The 24,850-nt window shown below is 41.5% G+C and overlaps 1 protein-coding gene across 4 annotated transcripts in view; it reads left to right on the top strand.

The window, feature by feature from the left end:
• LOC117235193 (3-phosphoinositide-dependent protein kinase 1) overlaps positions 1-24,850 on the top strand; it is a 407,170-nt gene that overhangs the window by 254,634 nt on the left and 127,686 nt on the right. For 2 of the 4 annotated variants that reach the window (XM_033496999.1, XM_033497000.1), the window contains one exon: positions 18,319-18,366. The exons of the other annotated variants lie outside the window; for them this stretch is intronic. In XM_033496999.1, the coding sequence (XP_033352890.1) occupies positions 18,319-18,366 (48 nt within the window). The remainder of the gene's footprint in view (positions 1-18,318; positions 18,367-24,850) is intronic. 4 annotated transcript variants of the gene reach the window in all.

Below are 24,850 nucleotides of genomic sequence, written 5' to 3'. Positions count from 1 at the left end.
CAGGTAAAGAGGTGCCTTGGGTATCGGTGCCGTTCAACAGGTGGTTCACGATTGTCATCACACATGTGCGGATTAACCAGCTCCTCTGCCTCTCTCTCTCTCTCTCTCTCTCCCTCTTTTTCTTCATCTCTGTAGCTCGCCTCTCTTTCCAGCGATACGGTTTACGTAGACACGGAGCAGGAGCACGCACACATTCAGGTTCGCCTATTTGTCAGGCACACGAATGCGAGCCGAGCTATCGGTGTACAGGAAGCGGCAGGCAGGGAGCTTACCGCGACGATGGGTTGCTCGAGAAGGTGAGCATATGTAAGGTTCAAAATGTAAGTACATTCAAGAGGTCCTTGCCTTTGCGCCCCGTCATTGGACACCAGTTGCTCGAAGCACATCGTCAACGCCGGCAAAGCCCCGCGCTCTAGCTAAGATCGCGGGATAAAGCAAAAGCGTTCAAAGATGCCACCGACCTCTCCGCATAATTGCCTCGCTTAACCTCGCCTTCGCGCTCGATACTCTCGTCTTTTTGAATTTCGAATACCGCGAATCTTCGTTTCTACGTTCAATTGTTTCGTCATTGGCTCGAAGAGAGATTCGGCTACACACGGAATATTTTTAAGCCAATTCTTAAGTACGATTATTTGTTCAGTAGTGGAGGAAGGTTATTGATTTTGTGTCGATGCCTAAATTACACCGTTTGCCCACATATCGTTGAACATTGTAGGAAAACGATGAGACGAGTGGACATTTAAATTCTCGTTAAAGACCATTTCTAATTGATGCTGGTCCTAACGCCACCTAATTAGGAAACCACTTCTCGTAAAGGAAACCTTTAATGGACGGTTTAGACTTATTAACCCTTTCGCTATTGCGAACGACTATGGTCGCTTACCACGAAACGCTCTTCGTGTACTGTGGCATACTTGGCTTGCGCGCCGTAAAACGATCTTTGTATTAGATACCACGAGCAATATTAGTATTACTCGTATACTAAGACAGAAGGTATTCATTTTGAAATGAATCGATGATCTTTGCACGAAATCTTACGAAGTCACGCTATCGATCGTTATTAAAGTTAGATGGACCCAATTTACGATTTAATTAGTAAACACACTTTCGTTTATTACAATTGAAGTTACGCTCAATTTATTGCCGATCACGTTATCCATCCATCGTCGAATAACTTCTTCGAGATAATATTTATTCCTTCTAGCACACCAGACGACTTTTCCTCTCGAACGAGTTTCGAGGTTAATCGAAAGGCGACGAGTCTTGGAAAAAGAAAAAAAGCCGGCAGCGAGAAGGTGGTGGCGACAGATGTCTCGCGGGGCTGACTCGAAGGTGGAAAAACACGAGTTAATTCGACCGCGTGGATCGGACGTAACGCGCGCGAGAGCACTTTCCGCGGAAAATGGGAATACCCGGGAAGCAACGGAGCGAGTGGCCCGGTAATTGTGAGCCGGCTTCCTCCTTGGGGGAACAGGGAGCGTGCCACGGAAAAACGATGCCCCCGGGCCCGGTAATCGATTTCAATTAGCGAAACTGCCGTACCCAAGGACATTCCTCCGAGTACCGTTTACATCGAGAGGGCCTCGGGCCACCGATCGGCCAACCCCCCTACACTCTCGTTCGTCGATTTTAATTGGCAAAATTCCCGAAATGCCTGGACGGTACTCGTGGCTGCTGTTCGCCGCCGGCTCCACCCTCGAAATCGTCGCGAAATCGAAAGCAATCGGACCACGATACGAAGGATTTCGCCCAGGACTGACTGCCTCCAGTGAAATACGTTAAATATTGCTCGGGGAAATTTTACTTTCTTTCCACGGTTGATGTGAACCAAGGAGAGACATAAGACGAGAGAGACAGATGGCTATGAACTGTGAAACGATCGAAGAGCTAAAAGTCTCGATACAATGTAGCTAATCGAAAGAATATCGGAATAGATAGATACCTTTTTATCTTTCTCGATGGATGACATATTCATTCGAACATGCACTGATAAGCATGACCCAAGCGTAAGACTAGATACGAGCGTACGGTCTTTGTGTTGATTGTATTTGATAATAGTCCTGGTTGCGAGGTTTTGAAAGAAACAGTCATTTCTGATATCAAATGAAATCAAAGAAACAATACTGATAATGAGAATTCTGTTGCTTACAAAAGGGCTGATAAAGATAACAGAAGTCAAGCTCGTAGACTTCCACTTTTCTAGCTTTTCAGGGTGTATCTGACATGTTACATAGAGAAACGTGCTACAAAGGAATCCATTATGACCTTTCATATCTCCACAGAGATTCGAGTTATCTCGTACCGATTATTGTCAAAGATCGTTAATGAATGTCTTTCTTATTCTTGTCTAAAAAGTTATGGAGAAAAGTACGAGGAAAGAAATATGTGCCAAGGGAAACGTGGCTTAGCCCCTGAAGGATTAATCATTGATACAGCATTCGAGCTTTGATTCTGTTGTACAAAGATAATCAACATCGGGGATGCACCGAAGAGTTTTCATCGCGATGCAATTACATCGTACATTGCTTGTTTCTGTAACTTCTCTTTGACAGCGAGATTATTGATTTTTCGATGATTTGTATCTACATTTCCTTCACGGATGATGGTTGGATTAATGAAGGATTCGTGTAATGATAAAGAAACACGCGTTACGCTGTTGCAATGCGAATAATTATCTGATCGAGAGATACTCAACTTTCAAGCAACTCTTAAAAAATGTTGTTACTACTTTCAATCACCCACTTTATTCTATTCACCCGATCATTCTTTTATTTCAATAATGGGTGACAGATATATTATCGAGTTAAACCAATACATTTCTCATTCCGACCACAACAGAACGCTATTCTTTCACCGCGATAATTAACCCCTACGCTCGTTTGTTTTCTGAAATGAATGAAACAAATCGATCAGGAGTAGCTCGCAATGCTCGCCGTAAACCCGAGCAAACACCATTGTTACGACAATTTCGAACGTGGTACGGATGACTGCAGCGGGTTTGCGTGCGAAAAATTAAACAACACCTCCCTCCGTTGCGTTGGCCCGAGGGCAGGAACAAAACGTTCCTTGGTAAACAAAGAAAACGTCTGTTTCTTATTTCTCCTTTTTTTTTCACCCCTTTTGCGTATCCCTTTGAAGAGTCGCCGCCCCGGGGAAGAGAATCTCACTCGCCGCTTCTCTCCGTGCCTCGCGATAAGCTCGTCCGGTAATTGTCATCACGAACGAGAAGGGCTTTCGAAAGCTACGTAATCGCCTCGCGAACCAGTTTGTCGTTGGAAGATCGTCGAAGAAAACCAACCGTAAGTTCCATCAACGCGACCCGTCTGGTGGACATCTTGGAAAAATCAACGGTCCGTTTAGTTTTGACGAATCGAATGTTTTCAAGGTTTCGCGTAATCTTAGCGTTGTTGAGAAATATGTAATTTAAAAATGTAAATTTTGTCGGATGTTTTTCTGTTTAACGTTCTTTCATATCCGTGAACTATGTCAAGATATCGTGTTGGAAGTTTGTATGCAAGTTTTGAGCCTACGGAGAGACATATCTCGTTTAAAACTAAACTTTACGGTTCAATTTATCAAATTCTGCTCCTTCACATCTAGTGTCTGAACAAAGTTCATATTCAAAGTTTCCTGTAGTACGGCGAACAAAGACATTGTCGACATTAACATCTTCAAACTTTTATGGTTAAAGGTGTGGTACTGCGATAACAAAATATGGAAATTAAGAAGAAATTTTCAACATTCTGCTTCTCTATGATCGAGCAATTTCCGTAACAGGAAAAGGTATTTATATAAAAACTAAAATTAATTTCAACGGCTGACAGTGACACTCGATCCATCCGCGAGTTGAAACTGTATGAGAGAAAGGAACGATGGCTCCATTAGGACAAATTATCCAGAAGCTAAATCCAGACTGTGACGTAACGTCGTTGAAATTTACAAGAAAAAGCCACCAATCTCGTTGTCTCGGCGAGGATCCGTTCCAACGGAATGTTCCACGATTTGAATTCAAGTCCAGGCCTCTTCCCCTTCTCGTCGTGGTTCGTCGTTTTCCTCCCGATTTCTTCTCCGCTGCGGCGAACTGCTAATTTCGACCAGACGTAAACAACCGCTTAATACATTAATGATTTTCTTCGAATGTTTTATCGTGGTGCGTCAGTTTCCTTATTTTAGTTGTTATATTAGCTAATTATCGCTCGATGATATTTTCCTTGTTTTTTCTACGTGAGCTATTTTCTTGGAATATGTTTATAGAATACAGAAAATACGATAAATAACACTTTTGAGAGATACGAATCGTCCAGCTGAATAGGTAGATACGTCGTTGACGACGTGTTACCTCGAAAAAAAGAAATTAAGTTATCTAATGTCAACCGTATTGTACGTTCGGGAAGCTCCTCTGCAATAAGAGAGCATTATTAATGAAATATTTACGGGGTCATGGTATAATCACGATGCAAATTTATTACCCACCGTCGATAAGCTTCGCGGTTTCCACATTTGCAATTAGTATCGATATTAATGAATTATTGGTACGCCGCGTCGTTGAAAATTAAAATGAGCGCGGGTTTTTACCGTTTTATCGCTCGAGGCGATCTCTCGGCTCGATAGCTTTATTCATTGTTATAGATATCGACCAGGCATTACAAAAACTGGCATCGACAATTAGTCTTCGTAAAGAGATATTTCACTCACGATGGTTTTCCTATTCGCGTGTTCTGGTATATTTCAATCGTAACGTATCGGTAAACGTTCGCGTATTGCTTGCGCAAAGTCCTTGATTCCATAGAATTCTTGATAATTTCGTTTACATCGTCCAGGCGAAGGGGCGACGTTCAAGCAATGCAACAAACGCAATCTTTGCGCCCACGGGACCGATAAACGAAATAAAATATTGGAAAATCTCATGCATATCCTGTAACGTCGTGCAAACTTGATTGCAAGGGCGGAAGACTCAGTTTGGTTCACCGACTCCAAAACGAATCTAAACCTTTTCAGGAAGGTCTAACTTCGTTTCTTCGACTCCCGATCAAATTTTCGACCATCGATCGTCCCTTCCTAGAAATCAAATTCCTTTACGCATCCTGTAAATCTTCTACTTTCTACGATCGACCTTCCTCGACATGCTTCTCCGCAGAAATGATTTCCAATTGGACACAAGATCCACTAAAAAGGAGCGGTGGATTCTCGTAGCGATCGTACGACGAGAAAATGACAGGGATGATCGAGGAAAAATTAGAGAATCGCGTGAGGTGCATTCACGAAAGTGGGAAAACACGGGCATTGCGAAAAGATGGGACGAATGACCGAATAATTTCAGCAGAGGAAGAAAAATGGATGGCGAGGGACAGAGAAATGGCAGGGAAAGAGGATGAATGGAATGAAAATAGGGAAACTTGCGCTCGCGAAACTTTCTTCCAAAGTTCTCCTCCATAGTCGATGGTCGAGGTAAATGGTATTAGAGATGCTCGATACGGAATTATTGTCGAGATCGTTTGAAATTATCACGCTATCGATGTCACAGCCATTCTGATTCGTTTATCTCGCGAATTCATTTTCCGGCTTTTCTTTTTCTTCTTTATTGTCTAGTGTCTCGAACGAACGCAAACAACAACAATCAGGTTTTCCACGATGATCCAGCTGAATAGCGAACGCGTTCTCACTCATTTTTGTCAACCCAAGTGCATATAAACGAGCGTATGATACGTTATCAACGCGTACGCACGGTACTGAGACGTTCCGGCTGATAAGATTAACCCAAAGCTAAGCAGTCGTTTCGTGTTTTGTTTATAGAATGGGAAACCACGCGAAACGCGATTGCGGGCTTCGTTTACTTTTATGATTTGTATTCGTTCCCGCATAACTGCATAATGTCACTTTCTATAGACCCGCGCATTTCTACTTTCACTTCTCTACGTATTTACAGGCGCGCGCGCGCGAACACAAGAGCGAGCACGAGCAAGCGTTACTCCAGTTTCGTCGCGAATTTCTCCACTTGGTTTCCAATCGTTCGCGACCGAAACGAAACCGCGGTTAATCGTCGATCCGACGTCGATTAAACGGCATCTCGAACGAATTTCACCGGTTTCTATTCTTAATTACCGAACAATAATATCGTTTCCCGTTCGATGGTTCACGTTTCGTGAAAGGCACTGCGAACACGACGCCCGATATACACGACTCGTAGTCAGAAATATCCAATACTTTTGAATCTCGTGGAATGCGAAGTTCTCGTTGAAGCTAAATATTCCTTTCAACCTTTTTCGACGGACTGGATAAACCGGTTGCTCTTTCGAGTGTGGAAGAAAGTTGCAAGTTACATGGATCCAGAACGAAACGAGGCGAGCTTATACGCGACGTTGTTTATTATGAATTTAAAAATAAAATAAATTACGAGCTATTAATTCAGAAAATTGGCCGAGTAATTCCGCTCGTTAATCATTATTATTCCCGGACAGAAATAAACGCACCGTTATCGTCGAAAATAAAACTTCTATTCTCGTTGCATCCATGTTTCCACGAACAAACGTGCGTGTAAAACCAATCGACCACTCGAGCCCATGGAGGGGAAAATTCTGCAATATCATTTAACTGCACACTCTGTCACCTTGCCCCTTATCTTTACTTCGCCATATGATTTTGTTTTAAGGACGAAGAATGCAAAACACTGTTTTGGCTTCATTCGTGGTCGACCTTGAATTGCCAATTGATTTTGAATATGCAACGAGCTCGAAAAACTACCAGAAAAACAGTGGCTGATCGAGTCACACAGCACGATGCGTGGAGATCGAGCGTGGGCGCCGTTTTTCCAGAGAACAACGTTTTCCAAGAGCGCGCATTCCATCGGTCATCAACACGCCACGGTGACGATAGCGCGACGTACCATGCAAATTAGTTGGCCTGCCAGCAGCCGGATAACGGTCGATTGTATGCAAATGCGATCGGATTCTGACAGCGACGCCCGATCGGATTCTCTTCGATCCGATCGTCGAACGAACTTGGCACCGGATGTCAGCCTCACCGATATTCGACTTACCGTCATCCAAACTCCGTTGGATTTTCGTGATTCCGGTCTCCGAACTTCGACTCACAGTTCACCGATGCTCGATTCACGTACTCGACGAATGTTCGACAAGTGGCGGTCAACTCACTTCGAAACTCGTCGTTTCTCGATGAAGTTAAGCTATGAAAGACTTGTGGCCGAGAACGATTACATAAATGATTATCCAAATGCTATTGAAAGACAAGTAGAATTGTAGATGTTAGAACGTTGCTGATGAAGTTTGACCGAGAACGTCAAGGAGAATAGGAATGATAGAAATTGTCCAATACCGGATATTAACATACTTTCGATAGACAATTTCACGAAAAGTTTAAAATAGAATCTCTGATTTCTACGATAGGACAAAGACAGGAATTTGAAACGATTGTTTCCAAGTATCGTGCTTTGCGTCACTGAACAAATCTATTCTTCGACGATAAAACCGAATATTCTACACTATCCTATATTATGCACCTAACGCGTAGAACATACGTACGTACATACGACAATCTAGCAACGAAACCGCAATAGTTAGAAACGTCCTTGCTTTAGTAGTCGCCTACGTCTTCTCGCTTGGCCACCTACTCGCAGCCAACCTTATTGTCTCTCAATGCTCTTTCAACCTTCTACGGTCTACGTCACCTACGGCTCCCGGTTGTTGCTTATACGCCCCCATAAGTCTCACTCTTTCTCTACTATTTTAACGACGATACGCACCGCGCGTAAAAATGCATCAGGGGATCAGAAACGACGAGGAAGAAAGCGAGAAAAACGCGGGAGGTCCGATAAAAGAGTGGAAGAGGGCGCGCATATCTCTGTCCTCGTTAGTCTATTTACATAATTGCAAGCTTACACAATTCTCTTGTCGTAACTCATTTTTCATGGCGTTTAGGGTAGGCATTACACGGCGACCGGTTGGCTAGATTATTTTATAATGGATGTCGCCGTGAACGCTACTCATGCTGCAAGACATGTTTGCGAGAGGCAAAATAGCACCGGAGGATTCACCGTGAAAATCTATGAAAATTACCCACTCTTTAGCCTTCGATCTAATTTTTCGCCTCGTTGGTTCCTATGCGCCAGTCGATTCCAAATTACCGTTTTCCGTGGAGAATTTAACGTTTGTTAGCGCACCGGTGTAGATGTTTACTCGTCGTCCCCTGGAGTAGAACGGTGGTCGAGAATCAAGGAGAAAACGGAGTGGAAATTGTTCGTCTACTTGTACTTTAAACTTTGGCTGAATGGGAATAGTGAGATGGGTTGAAAATTGAAACAGAAAATATTTACATTCATATTAAATTCCTTTGTTATTTGTTACTTGTTTACCGAATCTTATTTGTACAGAGGAATGTCAGTAATTTGTCAATAAAATTGTTTCTTAACAGTGTCGTGTAGATAAACATCGGTAAACATTTATCCAGTTCTGTAATCTACCACCGATTCCATCCTTATCGGTTCCACGGTGAAATAATGGAACTTCGTTTATATATCAACAGAGCGTCAGCAGTTAGCTATGTCGGAGTTATCTTTTAAAATCAACGATCGATCTCATTAACGCATCGATATCCAATCGTATACGTCCGATCTATTCGTTTAGCAGAGTTTTATAGAAGGAAGAGAAGTTGGTAGAATAAAATGACTCGGAAGGTCCACCAAGAAGAGTTTCAGTGGCAGACGTTTCTCGCGGTGTCAGCGATCGATACATCGTAAAAGGAGAGCAAGAAAGTGGAAGAGTCGGGTTCCAGAGAATTAATCGCGGCTGAAAAGTTCCAGCGTGGTTGTTTGCAGATTTTCCGGGCGTGCTAACGAGCCGCGAACTCGGTCCTGAAATTAAACGAGTCGAATCCCCGAATGGCCGACTGAAACGAGCCAATAGCGCGAACGATCGACCTGTCTGTCGATCCTCGGCAACCCGCAAACGCTGCTCTGTAAAAACAATTGCGGAAATTTACGGCTAGTAACTTTTACGCGTACGCGCGTTTCCCGCTTTTCGAGTCTTCGATGTTGTTGTTTTGCTGCTAAGATCGAGGTCTCGATTAATTGGTAAAAGAAGAAAGGAAATTTAATAACATTTGGATATTCGAGTAATGGAATTCTGTAATTTCTGTGAATATTTAAAGTCGAAGAACGCGATGTTCGATTACAGAAATCGCGCGTGCGTTTCAAGTTAATTTGGCCGATTTAACAGTCGCGCTATCACGCTACTTGTTGCGATCCGGAATTCCAGTTGAACGTTATGTAATAAGCGTCAATCGGTTCTGCTTTTCTGGATATCATTATGCAGGAATGTTGCATAGCAGAAGCATGGCCAACTTCGGTCCCGGAATACGTTTGCATAAATTATCGTGGAATTCGTTACTAATTAATTCTTTGAAATCGTTCATACATAATAGATTTCTTTCTAGCCGAAGTCTCGAAATGTCGCTCGATCGTTTATAACAGAACTTCCGGAAGATTTTCCAACTGAAAGCCGTACAAAGGTTTGCGTCATATTCCATCGATTGTTACCTATGGTGGTTCGTTCGTTGGTTGTACTAATCCTGCACACCCGACGACAACTGCTACCAATGGAGGAATATCATTCTGGGATCATCGGCTTGACGTCCTATTGGAAAATTCCGTAATCCAGATGTTAATCGAAAGGAATCATAAGTAATTAAGTTCCGTTGACGTTCGTCGTTGATCGCGTCACGAATCCTCGGATATTATTTCGATGACGCGTGAATTGCAAATCAGGCTACGAACGTCTTGAATATTTTCAAGCATATTTTAATAATGATATCGGAAATATCGCCGGGTTCTGAAACAAAGAATCCTACTGCGTCTCTAGACTTGCTAATCGAAACAAAAATATACGACTTTAGGTACTTTTACGCGCAAAACAAACGCATCTTATCGATATAAATAGAGTGGATAAGATCGATCGTATCGCGACATGAATTATATCGGTATGATAAATCGAGTCAATAGAGATCAGGTGAAAAAATACGGAATCCACGCGAAACATCATATTTATGAAATATAGGGTCAAAGCTGAGAGACAGAAGAAAGAAGAAGGGTCTCAGTAGTTGACTCAGTGGTCAAAATATTTGCGCGAATATTTGCGTAGCACGCGTCGCGATCAAAACACTTTAATCTCGCATTTTATACGGTGCTTTCTAACTGGCTGGTATCGGGCAAAGTGCACCGGTGGTCGTCGAACAATAAAGATCTTATCGCGTTGATCCCGACACGTCACTTTTCATGACGATCATGGCCAGCGATATCTCGCGGCGATAGCGGCTTTGTTGGTCTATTAGTTGATGTATTATCGAGAGGCACGAGCACGAACGGCTTCAACGAAATTAATTTCCCGAGCGATTTTGCACGATAATTGCCGCTCGACGATGAGCGTTTGTCATCAACGTTTGCCATGACGTTCGCTCTCTATCGATAGCTGTAGCGGAATATCAGCAAAGTCGTAACCAGCAAGACCACTATGTTCGTCTTATCTATACGCATAGCGACGAAATTACTACGTTAAATTACGATGACTGGCAGAAAAGGAGATTGAAATCGTCGTGAGATTCCAGATTCAGATTGTTGTCATACGCTTTCAAAGAAATTACCTTGGAACGCGATAAACCAATGCTCTGGATCAAATCTTAGTCATCATTGTGCAACAGTATATAAATTTCTCTAGTCTATGAGCTACAAATAAAAATACTTGACTGTAGATAATTTTTCAGGGACTTGTCAGAAGTTCCAGAGTCATCCTACTAAACGCTAGTAACCACAATCTGCGATTAACACTTAGGTATCAACAAGCACACGATACGACATGCACACGAGGAACGTGCAACGCGTTCCATGAAGAATCAAAATCAGGAGTTGGGCATGCAACGCAGATGATTTGTCTACGAGATTACGATTCACCGTACTCTGAAATTCATTGATTGGAAATACCGTATTGTAATCGTCAATAAATCGACCGGAACCGGTTTCGTTGTTGGATGATTTATCATTTCGAAATAATCGTTGGATCCCTCTTAATTTTCACTTCTCTTCTTCCTATGTCTTCATACATCTCTGACAGTTTTCTTGTTGGATCGAAGATCAATCCTCGACCGTGACGTTGGTAAGCCCACTGGCATAACATTTCTTAGTCCGAAAACAACTCGATCGTCGCAACAAATTTAGATCATGATTCTCCTTTCAAATATTCGCTTCTAATCTGAAAGTCTCGGTTGTTTTTGTTTTTGCACGGTGACTGATCGATTTATCAGCCGGGCTAATGCCTCCAATTACTAGAACGACGAATGTCGAAAAAGCGATTAGCTCGAGAGTCGAGAAATGCTCGCGGTTACATCATCGCCAAACTCTCGCGTTATTGTTCTTCACGTGACAACGCGAATCGCTTTTTTCATCCTTTGCGATTCCCCTCCCCCCGCATTTTTTTTTATTTTCTCTCACCGTTTCGTTTCTACTTTACCATTTCTCGAAGGTGCGATTCATTTCTCGAAGGAGAACGGTTTTGCTGGTTCCGGAAGATGGCGAATTACGCACGCGTTTTCCGCTTTGACCATTGAAATTATGTACCTCGTTCGTATTACAGCTAATTAATTACGTAATTATTCATAAGCAAGATGCTAGTGATAAATAATATATCTACAGTTATTGCTGCATCATTCGCATTGTTACCGTAGAAGAAATATACATAACGGCGGCCGCAACGAACAAAGGACGGATCGAAAAGAGCGTGATTTACGTTTGACCGCGGATCGCGGTTTCACAAGAATCATCGTAAATTATTCCGCCAGAGGGGAAAAAGCACTTCGTGTAATTACGTCTATAAATATACGAGAATTATCTGCCTCTCCGTTTGCATAATTTCTGCGTTTACAATTTTGTCGCGCGATCGGATATATGTACACACGGATCGGACATCTGCGTTCCCTCCTTTTTCCTCGCTCTTCAAATATCCTGGCGAATAAACATCGGAGATCTCGCGCAGTAGATAATGAAAGCTAATAACGAGGAAATTTACGGCGCGATCGAACATCGTCGATGAGAATCGCCAGAAATTCTGCTCCTTGGACGCTTCCTCGAAAGTAATCGATGTCACATGAATTATTTACGACTCGAAACGTCGATTACCGCAATCGTGCTGAAAATAAGAGACATTTGATATCTCTATCTACGAATCTATCTAGGAATTAGCTGTGATTCGAGAAATCGATATCTCTGGATTACCGAATTCCCCGTACTACGACGAATGTGGGAAACACGTGAATTTATAGCTTCCTTTGTGACTTTATTTTCCACCTCTTTATCCGCGATCACCACGAATTTCTGTATCTTTCGGTGCAACCCCGTAAAAAGATATTCGAAGGGTGTGCTGCAACCGAAGCGAACATGCGATTTCGAGAAAATTTTACCGACAGACCGAACAGATAGCCAGCCACGGTAAAAAGCAAGACTCCGTGCGAGGCGGTAGGACGGCCGATGGGCTTGAAATATTTTTCGGTCACGGCGGTCGACGCAACAGGTGCACACCCGCTTCTGGCCTCCATTAAAGTGTTTACACGGAGACAAGAACTTTGAACCGTCCGGTTTAATCTCTTAAGCGCTTCCCGGACACCGGACGCGGTCAGAGGGGAGAAAGCGGATCCCAATGGAGGATGCCAATTATCGGGGAATATTTATGAATTACGTCATCGGTGGCTTTCCAACCATGTGATGTATCGTTCCAATGACTCTCAGTCAACGATCCCGTCAAGGACCACGTTCTATCCGGAAAAACTGGTAGAAAAAAAACACGACGCGTCGCCTCTTAACGTTCCTCCAGTTCTGTGAACTTAAATCTCTCGATTTCTTTGTATTTTTCCACATTCGCTTTTCCTTGTTTTCTATGTTTTTTTTTTCTCTTTTTTACATCTGCTCTAACGGTTCCTTTTCGTCTCTTTTTAACGTGCTTGTACACGGATGTTTGTTTTCGCGACCGGGCCACGAATCGAGCAAAAATCTCGACTTTCTATTTTTGGCACACCATCCACGACCCCTTCTGTCGTGTTTTCACCTCGTCTGCTCGTTTACGGAATATTCTTGAATATCGAGTACGTTGTGACGCGTTCATTTCTTGATATTTTGACGCGCTTAAGTGTGTCTAAAATATTTGGGTATACTTTAAGCGGACCGATAGCTGGCTTGTCAAAAATGTTTAACGAGGCATTTGCGCCTGCCGACATTGCCTTCTGTTTGAATAGCATGCTCGTCGGTATTTAAACTTATCTCCGTCTCGTTCGGCCAGTTAAATGTTTTTCAATCTTCGCCCTGCGTATGACTGGCCGATAATCTGGCCAACTATGATAAAATTTTCTGCCTTATCGCCTGAAATATATCCGCCCCTTTTTCGTTTACTGTCGGAAATGGACGGCGTAATTTAAATGCCTCGCTCGTAAATCATCCCTAAAAGCTCTAACTGAATCATAAGTTTCAAATAATATCTTCTCTGTTAAGTATTTCCATCGGTCTCTCCTTTTGTTTCGTTAAAGACTTTTCCTCGCGCTAAGAATCGACGTTTGTTTCATTCGCCAAGGTGAAAGCAACATTGTCGCTGCAACTCGTTTGATCTTAGTGTTCCAAAGTTCCAAACGCGTTTCATCTCGCGTTTCTCCGAAGTGTCTTTACCGACGTGCGTCATTGCAGCAAACAGAGGATGGAAAACAACATGTTTGGCCTTCATTGTTCTGGCGTTTTACAAAGAACCAGTCGAAAATAAACTTCGTCCGTCTTGAAGTATTAATGCTGGCAAAAACTGCCATTAGCATAAAATAAATCAATGTACTTTTGAATTCTACCTATCCAAAAACATAATAAGACAATGATCAGGAGTACCCGATCAACCTCAGTCCTTCGATTCTAAACGTTGCTCCACAATTTACTTCAAACAGTAGGTAGACATTTTTATTTCGATTTAAGAATCGAGAATGCTAAACATAATCCGCAGAATCTTCGGCCCCAAGATTTTTTTTCCTCGTCATGAAGTTGATCCAAGGCGGACTAGTGCGAGCAGTTGGTTATCGATCACGCGACACGCGTCAGTCTAGACAGATTGACACGGTAACCTATCGGTTAGCCAATAATACTGAAACCTTAGCGGGTCGCGACGACATGTTCCGCAGCCTGTAGTACACCTCAGCTATGCTAAGTTGCGTGAACAACCAATCTGTCAAGCCAATGCTGAATTTCCGGCAATAATGGGGAAGCCTTACTCGTAGTTCCTTCGCCATCAAAGGAGGGATACTGTTAGACACCGTAGCGATCCGTTCGTTGTGGCGAATAATTTGACGGATCGTTTTCGCGCAGCGAAACCTCACGCGAGGGTAGTTTTCGTCGAAATAGATTCGACGATTGCGGAAAATAATTTACGGCACACAAACTAGTCACTATGGCGATGATGGATACGTAGGCTGAACGTAGTTTGTTGCGATTTTTCGCTGATTATTCGGGGTGGGATTCTAGCGAGGAATAGGGGTTGGTTGCGTAATTGCATTTACTCGAAGATTAGACGCGAGTTTTCGTAAAGCGTAGCGATTGTAAATGAATGAGCATCGTTCTTCTATCGTTGTTTCGCGACTTTGTTGTCTTTGTATAACGATAACATATAATCAAATACTTTTTGCGACAGCTTTCAGTTGAAGTGCGACTCGTGACAACAAAGTTGGCCCTCCGAGGAACGTTGGTACATCGAATCTTGGAAATGAAATTGCGTGAGTTGATTAATTTCGATCTCGTACTTGGTGTACTAACAATTCGTCACTTTCGTCAGAACCTTTCACAAACCTCTCTGTCGAAACTATTTATATTTATCTGCATAGGTTCTTTCAAAATTGACTAACATTCAAACTAACATATCATCCATTGAAACGACAAATTATTGAACCGCGGAATTTCCATTAGCAGATCGGAAATTAATTTTGCCAAATTTCTAAATGTCTGGGTAAAAATAGTCCATCGCTTTTTCTCCCCTTTACCTATCAAAACGTGTCTGTTCAGATAGAAGTTGATCCTGACCAACACGCAGAAAGCTGTTCTCCGTTCTGGTCTTCGCTGGAAATCACGGCGGTCGTTGTCTCGTAGATCCACGCTCTCTTTGCTCTTTGCTCGTGGTCCGATGCTGAAATTCGAGTGCCTCCGGCTGCCGCGGTTCATTCATCATCCCGCGCAACGGAATCCACATAAGTGGAACACCTTTCATCCATCACGTCTCCACCGCCGCGCCGGCCTCCGAGCACGGCCAGACGGCTTCATCCGATTATCCGGATCCGCGGGCCTCGATCTTTATTTCGACCGTGTCCGCTTTCTCCACCGCGCGCGCACGTGCGTTGTTAGCTCCCTCCAGAGGCGTTTACGTGTATTCGCTAAGGTTCTCCAGAATCTACCGCATAGATCATCGGGTTTCTTCGTAGGATGGTTTCATTAGCAGCCAAGATTAGTGGAGAATTCATCGAACTCTGGTTCGTCGTTAAGCTCGTGTTTAATTTTTTCTAGTATTTGATGTGTATCAAGATTGATTTATTATCGCGACGCTTGTAGAATGTTTTGTGTTTGTTGCGAATTTTAATGAACCGTATGGTAATTAAGGTATCCATCTTTCTTTCTTCGGTTGCTTTGGATAGCGAGTAGTTTTAACGAGGTCGATTCTTTTGCGCGTTTTCTGCATTTTTATCGTGGCCTGATATTTTCTGGTGCAACGTCGTTACCGAAGTTCTGTTCTACCGCTGGCCAATACCGCGGCTCGAAGTGCCGTTGATGAGTTGCAAAATTGTTTTATCCGTAGAACCGAAGTCGACTTCAATAACGTGTAGCAGCTTTCGTTTCTAGTAGAATTTGTTTTCGATAAGATTGATTTATCGTCCGCGATTCTTGCCATTGTTTCAGCTTTCGCTCGAGAAGATTGATAGTTTTCGAAGAAATGGCTGCAACTTCTTCTTCCACCGATGTACACTAGACGTTTTTCGTTGTAACATTAAAGTAACAATGCTTCTGCAGAATCATTAAAAATGCAAAGGAATGAACGAGTCTTCCACGAGTCGTTTGTCATCCGGTAAATTGCAACCGTCGAAAAATTCGCCGCCGTGGCGCCCGTGTTTGCAACTCGTAAAATAAACACCTATTTTCTCCGCTCGAGGACGAATAAATCTATCGACGGAGCCGATCATCGGATAAAGCCGGCAGCGATAATTAATTTTCTTGCAATCGGATCCTCGACACGTTCGCAACCCGCTTCTCTACCGTAGAATTATTTGCATAAGTGAAACCAGTTGCGAAAGATAACGCGCAAGGGTACATCTAGGAATCGGTGTCCGTGTCGCATTCGAGGAACACGTCAGGTCTCGTTTCAAACTTTTTTCACGACAATGGCTGACGAATAGAGTCTCGTAAACATAGTCTCGTAAATAGGGATGAGCGATTCACCTATCGTTCTTCAGATTCGAAAAAATTTGAAACAGTAACGCGTAGAATCAAACGTACGATAAACACTTATTATTCAAGTTATAGTATCACGCCAGAATGATTTACTTATAATTCTCAATGAGAATTGGTTGTAAAATTCTTCCAAATAAAAAAAAAAAAAAAAAAAGAAAGTAACGCGTGATCTGAGACAAAGAACTAACGAGATACTTCAAATTTTTCTTTTTTGAATACGAAAGTTTCTCGAGCTTTCACCTACGGAATAAGTAAATTCATCTCTGTCGTTTAATGTACCGTGATAACACTGTAATTAGATTTCTAAGAATTACGTCATCAGCTCGTAGCCTTAAAAGTTATATGTTTGGAATGTAAAGAGGGTCAAGCAGTGAAAACACAGACGCGGAGAGTAAGCAAACGAGGAAGTTTCGGATATACATCGAACCGAGGTCGGGAAGGTGTCTAAAATCAGAGGAAAACGCGCACAGTTGTGTTTTCTTTCCGCGAATTCGTGTTCCCCGAAAGCGGTGCGATCTTTTACAACGAGGTCAAGACTTTAGAGTGGCGTTCATCGAGAGCCACTCAATTTACGCAATCTCGCGTCCGACAAACGAGCGGCCAATTTTTTCCGGGAAGTCATTCGCGCGGTGATTTACGAAAGCCACACGGCGGGCGGTTAAACGCGCGCGGCCACATCGTTTGCCGATGCAAATCAATTTTTAGACGCGGCTACATTTTACCGCGTCGCAAAAGCGGCAGTTATTCCTTGAAAAAATCTTGTCTTTTCCGTGGAATTGTAGCTACGGATAAAATGAAATCTTTTGAAAATTGTATCCAGAAAAACAGAAGAAATAAATACCGATCTCTAACAGAAAAACGTTTTGTAAATGGCTCCAACGCCTTATTTTCTTCCTCGATGCTTACACCATTGAGTCATTGACACGTTATTCAAGAAGTTTCAGATCATTTCAACGAAGCTGGGAACGATTTCGAGCCGATTTGTCCAAGCCGTTCCTGTTTGAGATCCGCGAACCGGTCCGCGAAATCGGTTCCCGAAATCTTAGCGTTCCGCGAACCACCGTAAATCCGTTTATTGCGCGTTGCCTCGCCTTATTATCTGCCCACACAGCCGCACCGAAAATACATTCCAGGCCATTCCTTACCACTTTGAATCGCGTTCAGTTGCGTCGAATTGCGCCGCGCTTGCGTCCGCCGCGATCCTTATTTGCACGCACTCACGGATCCTCCGCAGGTGCCTAGTTGCGATTCGATGGAATACGACTAAACGCTTTGCTGAAAGGATAGGTATTTACAGTGTAGACTACTATGGTCAGGGCAAAAGCAAATTTTCATCACTTTTTATTGTCTTGAAACAGTAGCGCGTCACAAAGCCCACTACTTCAATTTCTATGATAACTTTATTTAATAAGACTTCTACTACGTTTACGCATGATAAGATAGGAATCTTTAGAAGTGATGGACTTAGATTAAGTCCCTTGATTTTAGCCTACTGTATTTGTTAAGTTATTTGGTACTGAAGATCCTAGTTAAAATATACCCGTTCTACCATTCACACTTAAATTTATCGCTATGGTCTCTTCGAAGCTATAATGAATTTTCTTAAACGAAAGGTAAGTTTCACCATCTCCCACTTAAACCACAATCATAAACCACAGCGTAAGTTCATCGACTAACCCCAAATAAACAGAATTCGTTCACGCTTCTCAATCAGAATCTCTGTTCGATTTTCTTTCAATTTCCTTTCCTTTCTTTCCTAACACAGTAATATCTAATTTATCACGTTCTTCTGTTCTTCCTTTCAGGATTCCGACGCGGACAGCGATTCTAGCGTTGCATGTAATTCCGTGATCGTAAGTAGAGCCCAGGCTACTTTATTTCCGCGTTGTCCCTTCCGAGGTAAATGTCGAACGTTTTCCCGAGGATCGGTTCGGGCAAACGTGCTAGACAAAAGAGCGAACGCGAGAAAACTAGTCACGTTTGCTCGAGCAGACTGTATAGGGATTACTTATTTACCTTTATTGTACAATCGTGTGCGTCGATATTGAAAAACGTGGCTTCTCGAAAGCCGCAAAATGAACGCACGTGTCGCCAAGAGGACAAATTCCAAGGTATCGCGTTTATTCTTTACCTCGTCCTCCAGGATTTTGCTAAGTGATTTTTGCAAATTCTACAAAGTCTTACGAGCTTATTGCACGAATAAGGCGACGGCGATAAGGTGTTTTTTTATACGAACATAAAATTATTAAAAAAATTAATAGCACCTTATAGAGAAAGAATTCGGGAATTTCTATCACATAAATTATTTTTTAATGTTATTTATCACGCATCAGTGATTTTGTTGGCGAGCACGCGACAAAGAGCAGGCCTCTCGATAACCTACATATTTGAAGTTCAACTGCTACAGTTAGAAACATAAAAGTCTGAAGATCGTTTGTTTTTTCTCGTTTAGTGACTAAAGTTTAGTCTGACGGAAGACTAGCGTTGTAATCGTAATTCTCCAACATCACATCAGCGGTAGTTATTTTAAAACGTTCCTGTTATTACCGAGTAAATATTATTCCACTGTTTTCCCTAATTATAGCGAACGAATAATTGAACTCGATAAACCGTGTTCGTGAAACTCTAATGTTTATCACGGCTTATTTTGTAAACAAATTTAATCTGGACATGAGTCGAAAGTTAAATTTCCGTTTCCTGTTAAACAACACCGTGACACCGATAAAATCGTGTATCGACTGATTCATGAATGATAAATCCAACATCAAACAGAAACAACAGGATGGAGGGGAGGGGAGTTCTTCGAACAAGAGGAATACATCATCTACAGAGAATTCCAAATTATAACTTTATAGCGTTGACACGAAATTGAACAACAATTTGTGAAAGAAATACCAACAATTCCTAATAAATTACCACGAATTATCGTTCTCCTTAAAAATAGGTGCCACCCATAAGTTAACTTTTTACATTCATGACCTCGTTTTAAGCATTTTATCAATTCGTTCGAACAAAGCTTTCTAGAAACCTCGCACAATTTCTCTCAAAATAAACACTTAGTCCTTTTAATTAGTTATATTTAAAGGACCCTTGAGTCTTTCCAATTACGTCATATTGAAGTCCTCGCGTCTAATTATAAAATGACATTAAAATGGGAAAGTCGACGAAAATGTACGATGCTTAACGAGCTTCTCGATCGACAGAATTGCCTCACAGAATTACCAAAATTCACGTTATATAATATCAGTGTGCTATTCAAAGTTATTCAAGAGAAAGGGGGGTAAATTGAATTGCATGCGACTGCGACAAAAATGTTGCGCCAAACTCGGCTGGTGTAGCGTCGACAAATGGCGGCCACCGGCTGAAGAAAGCTCCTCCGCCTCTCGATATACCGGTATCTAGCTACGTTTCGCATAAAGACGGTCTTCTCCCCGTTGCCCGTCTTCCATAAACCCGTTGTTGCCTCATCCGACAAAAGGCATTGTTCTTGCGAGGCGGCGCAACCGAATAATTGCCTTATCGACGCGGCGCAACTTTCCTGAATTGCGTACTTGTTGCACCGGGACCGGCTCCCTTTACGCTCCGTGCACAGCCCTCGCGCTCGCAACTTCTCTTTCAGCCACGTGGAACCACGTCGACGGGATACGAAGACGCGATACGTTTCTCGTATTTCAACCCCCTGCTCTCGCGCTCCTCCCCTCCTTGTCCCATTTCCACGCCAGAGACATATAATACAGCTACATAGATTTCGAAGCGTCGACTCAAGGGCGGGAAATTAAGTAGAAAATTGTTCCTTAACCTCTTAGGTACGATGCGAATGTCATCTTATATTACGACGCGCCACTATAGTGGCTCGCTCCACTGACTTGTTCGCTCATCGTTTAAACTAAATGATCTTTTTCATTTGTTTTACTTCACACTTTTTTTGCCCTCGCAATGTTTTATAACAGTGTTGACGATATACAGGCAGAATATATAGTCTTTGTTTTTGATACACCAGTGTCAAATATCAATTGTTGCTTTCCCTTAAAATAAATATACCGTTAATAGATGCTCTTTTCAACATACCGATCCGTATCCTTATAATTTTTTAGAATCTTCAACCTGAAAATGTCGCTACAAGATAGAAAACGAAGAGCAATTTGCTACAATTCAGGAACAGGCTCGGATCACTATAATATACAAAATATAAAATTAAAAAATTGAAAATTTTGGGCTTGAATATTATTTTTTATAGAATTGTTTATGATATTTGTTGATATCTCGTCAAGATACCTTAGATTTAACAAAAAATCATCGTACTGCATTAATTTAAAAAGCTACTGCTGGGATAGTGTAGGTGCAATTTCAGTTTTAAGACGCAATTTCAATTTTTGACCTGTTCGCAAGGCGTCACCACATGCGGTCATTACCCCCACTCCGCAGCTGTATCTACGTCCTTCTTATACCAGAATTTTATAATTTTTATTAAAGCACAATCAATCGAAATTTTTTTTCTGTAAACTCATTATTTCTTTCTATAACCTATTTTTCGCATCTTTATTTCTTTGAACAATGATGCTCAATTTCTCACGAGTTTCAAATGCATACATCGCATTTCTAATGACCTTCCATTACCTTACTTCATTTTCTACCTACTACAACAAGTTCCATTAGACGTCTCCGTTAAATCCGATTAACACAGGTAATACATTAATTTACCCAGAAACCTTTCCGAACAAATACCGTTTTACGACAGTGGCTACATACCTGTTCAAATGATAAAAATTGACATATTCATCAGCAAGCAATAAATTATGTGAATCTTCGTTGGAGACCTTCATGAATCTGTTTAAATGTTCTTGTCACAAACAATTAACTACTCGATAACAATCGAAAAGAAGTTTTTCATTAATCGAAGTCCAGATCTTAATAGCTTTATATTTCACAATTTAAATTTTACCGAATTTATACCGAATATCTAAATATAAAATAATATGGTATAAAAATAACATGAAATTACAATAAATAATCTCGTAAAATACAAACTATACATTATTCGGAGGAGGTGTTTCAGATAGAACTTGTCTTATTTCGTGAGGAACATCTGACGACGGTCGCAGATCATATCTAGGTGGTCGCATTTCCGAGACTTGAGTGTGGTCTTTGTTTTTCTAAATAGTAGGATACATTTTTAGACGCTATTCGATGCAGTTTTTAATTCTCTACAGAAGAGTATACAGGTACTTGATTTGAAAAATGAATAGTTTAAGAGATATCTTAAATTTAATATCGTAAGACTTGTCGTATGAATGACAAGGAAAGATAAAAAAGCGTTTACAATTTTTAAGCTTTTATTCATATTTATTCAGTTACAATACTACAATATACCAAAATACAAATATGTACATAAAAGTCTCGCAAGAGATACTAATTATTCCGGATCGACGTATCCCAAATTCAACCAGTGTTTTGCCATGTCTTTCGGGGGTTCTGTCCAGTTCAAATTCAACAGCAACTTCGCGGGCATTATTTCTCCTGGCGAAGAGTCGATGTTCGTCAAGATTCCTGACCGTCCTTTCATAGTGATTTGGATCACATGATGTATCGTCCTTTGGTTCGCTTGTTCACGTACACCTAACAGGCGGATCTTCCTGGCCCATGGTGCCATCTTCTGGAACTTCCGCGGCAACAATCTAATCATTGTGACGTGTCGGTGGATTTCTATTCCGAAGTCGATTAACAGAATATTGAAGCCCGTCTCGGTTTCTTGAAGTAAGACAGCTCTCACCCACATTGCAGCACCTTGAAAATTTAATTGCACTGCAGCGAGTGCTCCTGGTACCAAATGTATCCTGAACGGCCAGTACGCCCTAGGATGCGCGTTCAACGTCGAAGTGAGATCTTCGTTTATCTTACATCTGCCTTCTATCCGTACCCACATCGTAGTAGCCGTCTCGACTCGTGCCACTTTAACACGAACCCCATCTCGGAACTTCTTGTGCGTCAAGTGTAGAATGTTCATGTTTCACCAGATTCGTTTCGAGATTTCGAAAAATTTCAATTGTCGGTGTTTAGCTGTACTCGATCGTCTAGTCACTTCTAAGGGAAGACAAGGCTTTGGACCTGACAGGAACTCGGACTGCTCTTATATAGGGGTAGTACTGGTAGGTATTAGGTTGGGGGTATTTGTTCACCATTTGAACTAAATGATTCTTTTCATTTGTCTTGCTTCACACTTTTCTTGTCCTCGCAACGTTTTATTACAGTATTAACAATATACAGACACAATAGATCTATAGCTTAGTGGTATAATAATATAACATGTGGATGGTTACCCTTCTTATTATTTGATTGATTTATTTCTTTAGTGTGGTGAGTGTTTGTATGTTAGATTATGTCCTTTGTGAGATCTGTTGGGTATTTCCTTCTTAATCTTCTTTCTATGCTTGATGTGTTGATTGCTTCCGGTGCCAGCCGGTTCGTGTGCGTTGCTATTCTTTCTCTGTACCTTATTGCACATTTGCTAATCTCCTCCTTGACCGTTGGTATTCCCAGGTCTTTCCGAATGTCCTCATTTCTAACGTACCATGGGTCGTTTACTATTGTTCTAAGAATTTTAGCTTGCATTGCCTCTATTTTGGTTATATGGCTCATTGTTGCCGTTCCCCATAGTGGTATTCCGTACGTCCAGATTGGTTTTATGATCGTTTTGTATATTTGTAATTTATTTTCTATACTTAGTTTGGATTTTCGACTTGTTAGCCAATGAATTTGTCTCCTTGCTGTCTGCATTTTGTCTGTTATTGATTTGATACGCTGTTTCCATGTGAGTTGTGTATATATGTGGAGTCCTAGGTATTTGACTTGTCTTGTTTGTATTATGTGCGTGCCGTTCAGAAAGATGTTTGGTGGTATCTGTTTTCGCAGTGTGAATGTAATATGGTTACTTTATGCAAGTTTTCTTTTTTTATTTAGTTGTTTATATTCACAATTTGTCCGATTTGGATATTTGGTAGAATATTTTATGCAAGTTTTTTTTTATTATTTATTTATTTACATTTTACAATTTGTCCAGTAGGACATTTGGTAAAATATTATAGCTTAGTGATATAGCAATATAGCATGTGGATGGCTACCCCCAGTGGGATACCATCTCTTTATGCAAGTGGCTAGAATGTCTGACTTGTTGCTCCTCTTCTTCTGTCCAGAATATTTCGAAGATGAACTTTTTAAATAATGATAGATATATCACATTTTCTGCTATAGTGGTTCTGCAAACTTTATTATCTTATTTGTTGGTAGATGTTTGGGTATGATTCTGTACGAAAAATTGTTAATCGTTTAAATTTACTGGCAACGAACAGAGAGCAGTCAAATACTGATTCTCACTCAATAGAAACAGAATAAGAAACGAGTATCGCGTAATATTGTTTGTTCAAACAATCGTGTTCCCATTGCTAGATCGCAACAAGTTCAAGCTCCTAATACGACATAAGAAGAGGCACGCGTGGAATTTCTCGTAGATAATAACCGAATGCGCGAGCCAGCCGGCTAATTAACCGAAATCGGCTCTAGTCGAGGCAGCGTGGAAAGAAAAGTGGATCAAGCTTCGTGCAGAAAGTTCCGTTAGCGGCGTTACATAAAGATTTCTACCTAGTATTGCTATAAATAGGCCTAAATGCGCGAAGATGGATGCACAAGAAAAGGGACGACCTTGTCGCGTCCATCTTCGTAGATTTCTAAGAAAAACGTATCGTTCCGCCAACCGAAGAACCCCAACACGGCGAAAAAAAAAAAAAAAGAAAAAAGGAATAAAAATACGACGTAGACGGCGCGAATAGCTCTAGGATACCGGGAAACGGTTGTGCAATTCCGTATAAACGCGGAAGATGTCCGATTCTGCTAAGAATAATAGATCTCCACCGTTTTCTCCTCCATACGTACGATTCAGATAAAAATCGTGGTTAAAGTAAAAAATAGAACTAACAGATTAAATATTAGAAGGGAAATGACAATAGAAAAATCTAATGAAAATCCCGCATACCGTAAAAGAATCAAAGTATCAGCCTGAATGAATTTGAACGTTGATTTTCGTTCGACAAGGTAAATTGTACCATTGAGAATCACCAGGTTTGCTAGTTCATGAATGATACAATAATTTTTTCTAACGAGACTTTGTGATTGTTTCGGTATATCCTTGACGGCGTTTGTTAAATAACGAAGCGAAGATCTGCTGGAAAGGCTAAGTTTGAATAATTAAATGGTTTGTCGTGCGCGCTGTCAATATTGTATCTTTCATTATTCATCGTAGCTCGTGCAAGTATGTCAACCATTTCCGTGATTGAAGCTTATAAG

Source organism: Bombus vosnesenskii, unplaced genomic scaffold (assembly GCF_011952255.1).
Source record: "Bombus vosnesenskii isolate JDL3184/JDL3185 unplaced genomic scaffold, Bvos_JDL3184-5_v1.1 scf7180000013314, whole genome shotgun sequence".
Classification (NCBI taxonomy): Eukaryota; Metazoa; Arthropoda; class Insecta; order Hymenoptera; family Apidae; genus Bombus; species Bombus vosnesenskii.
This window is presented reverse-complemented; position numbering and strand designations above follow the sequence as displayed.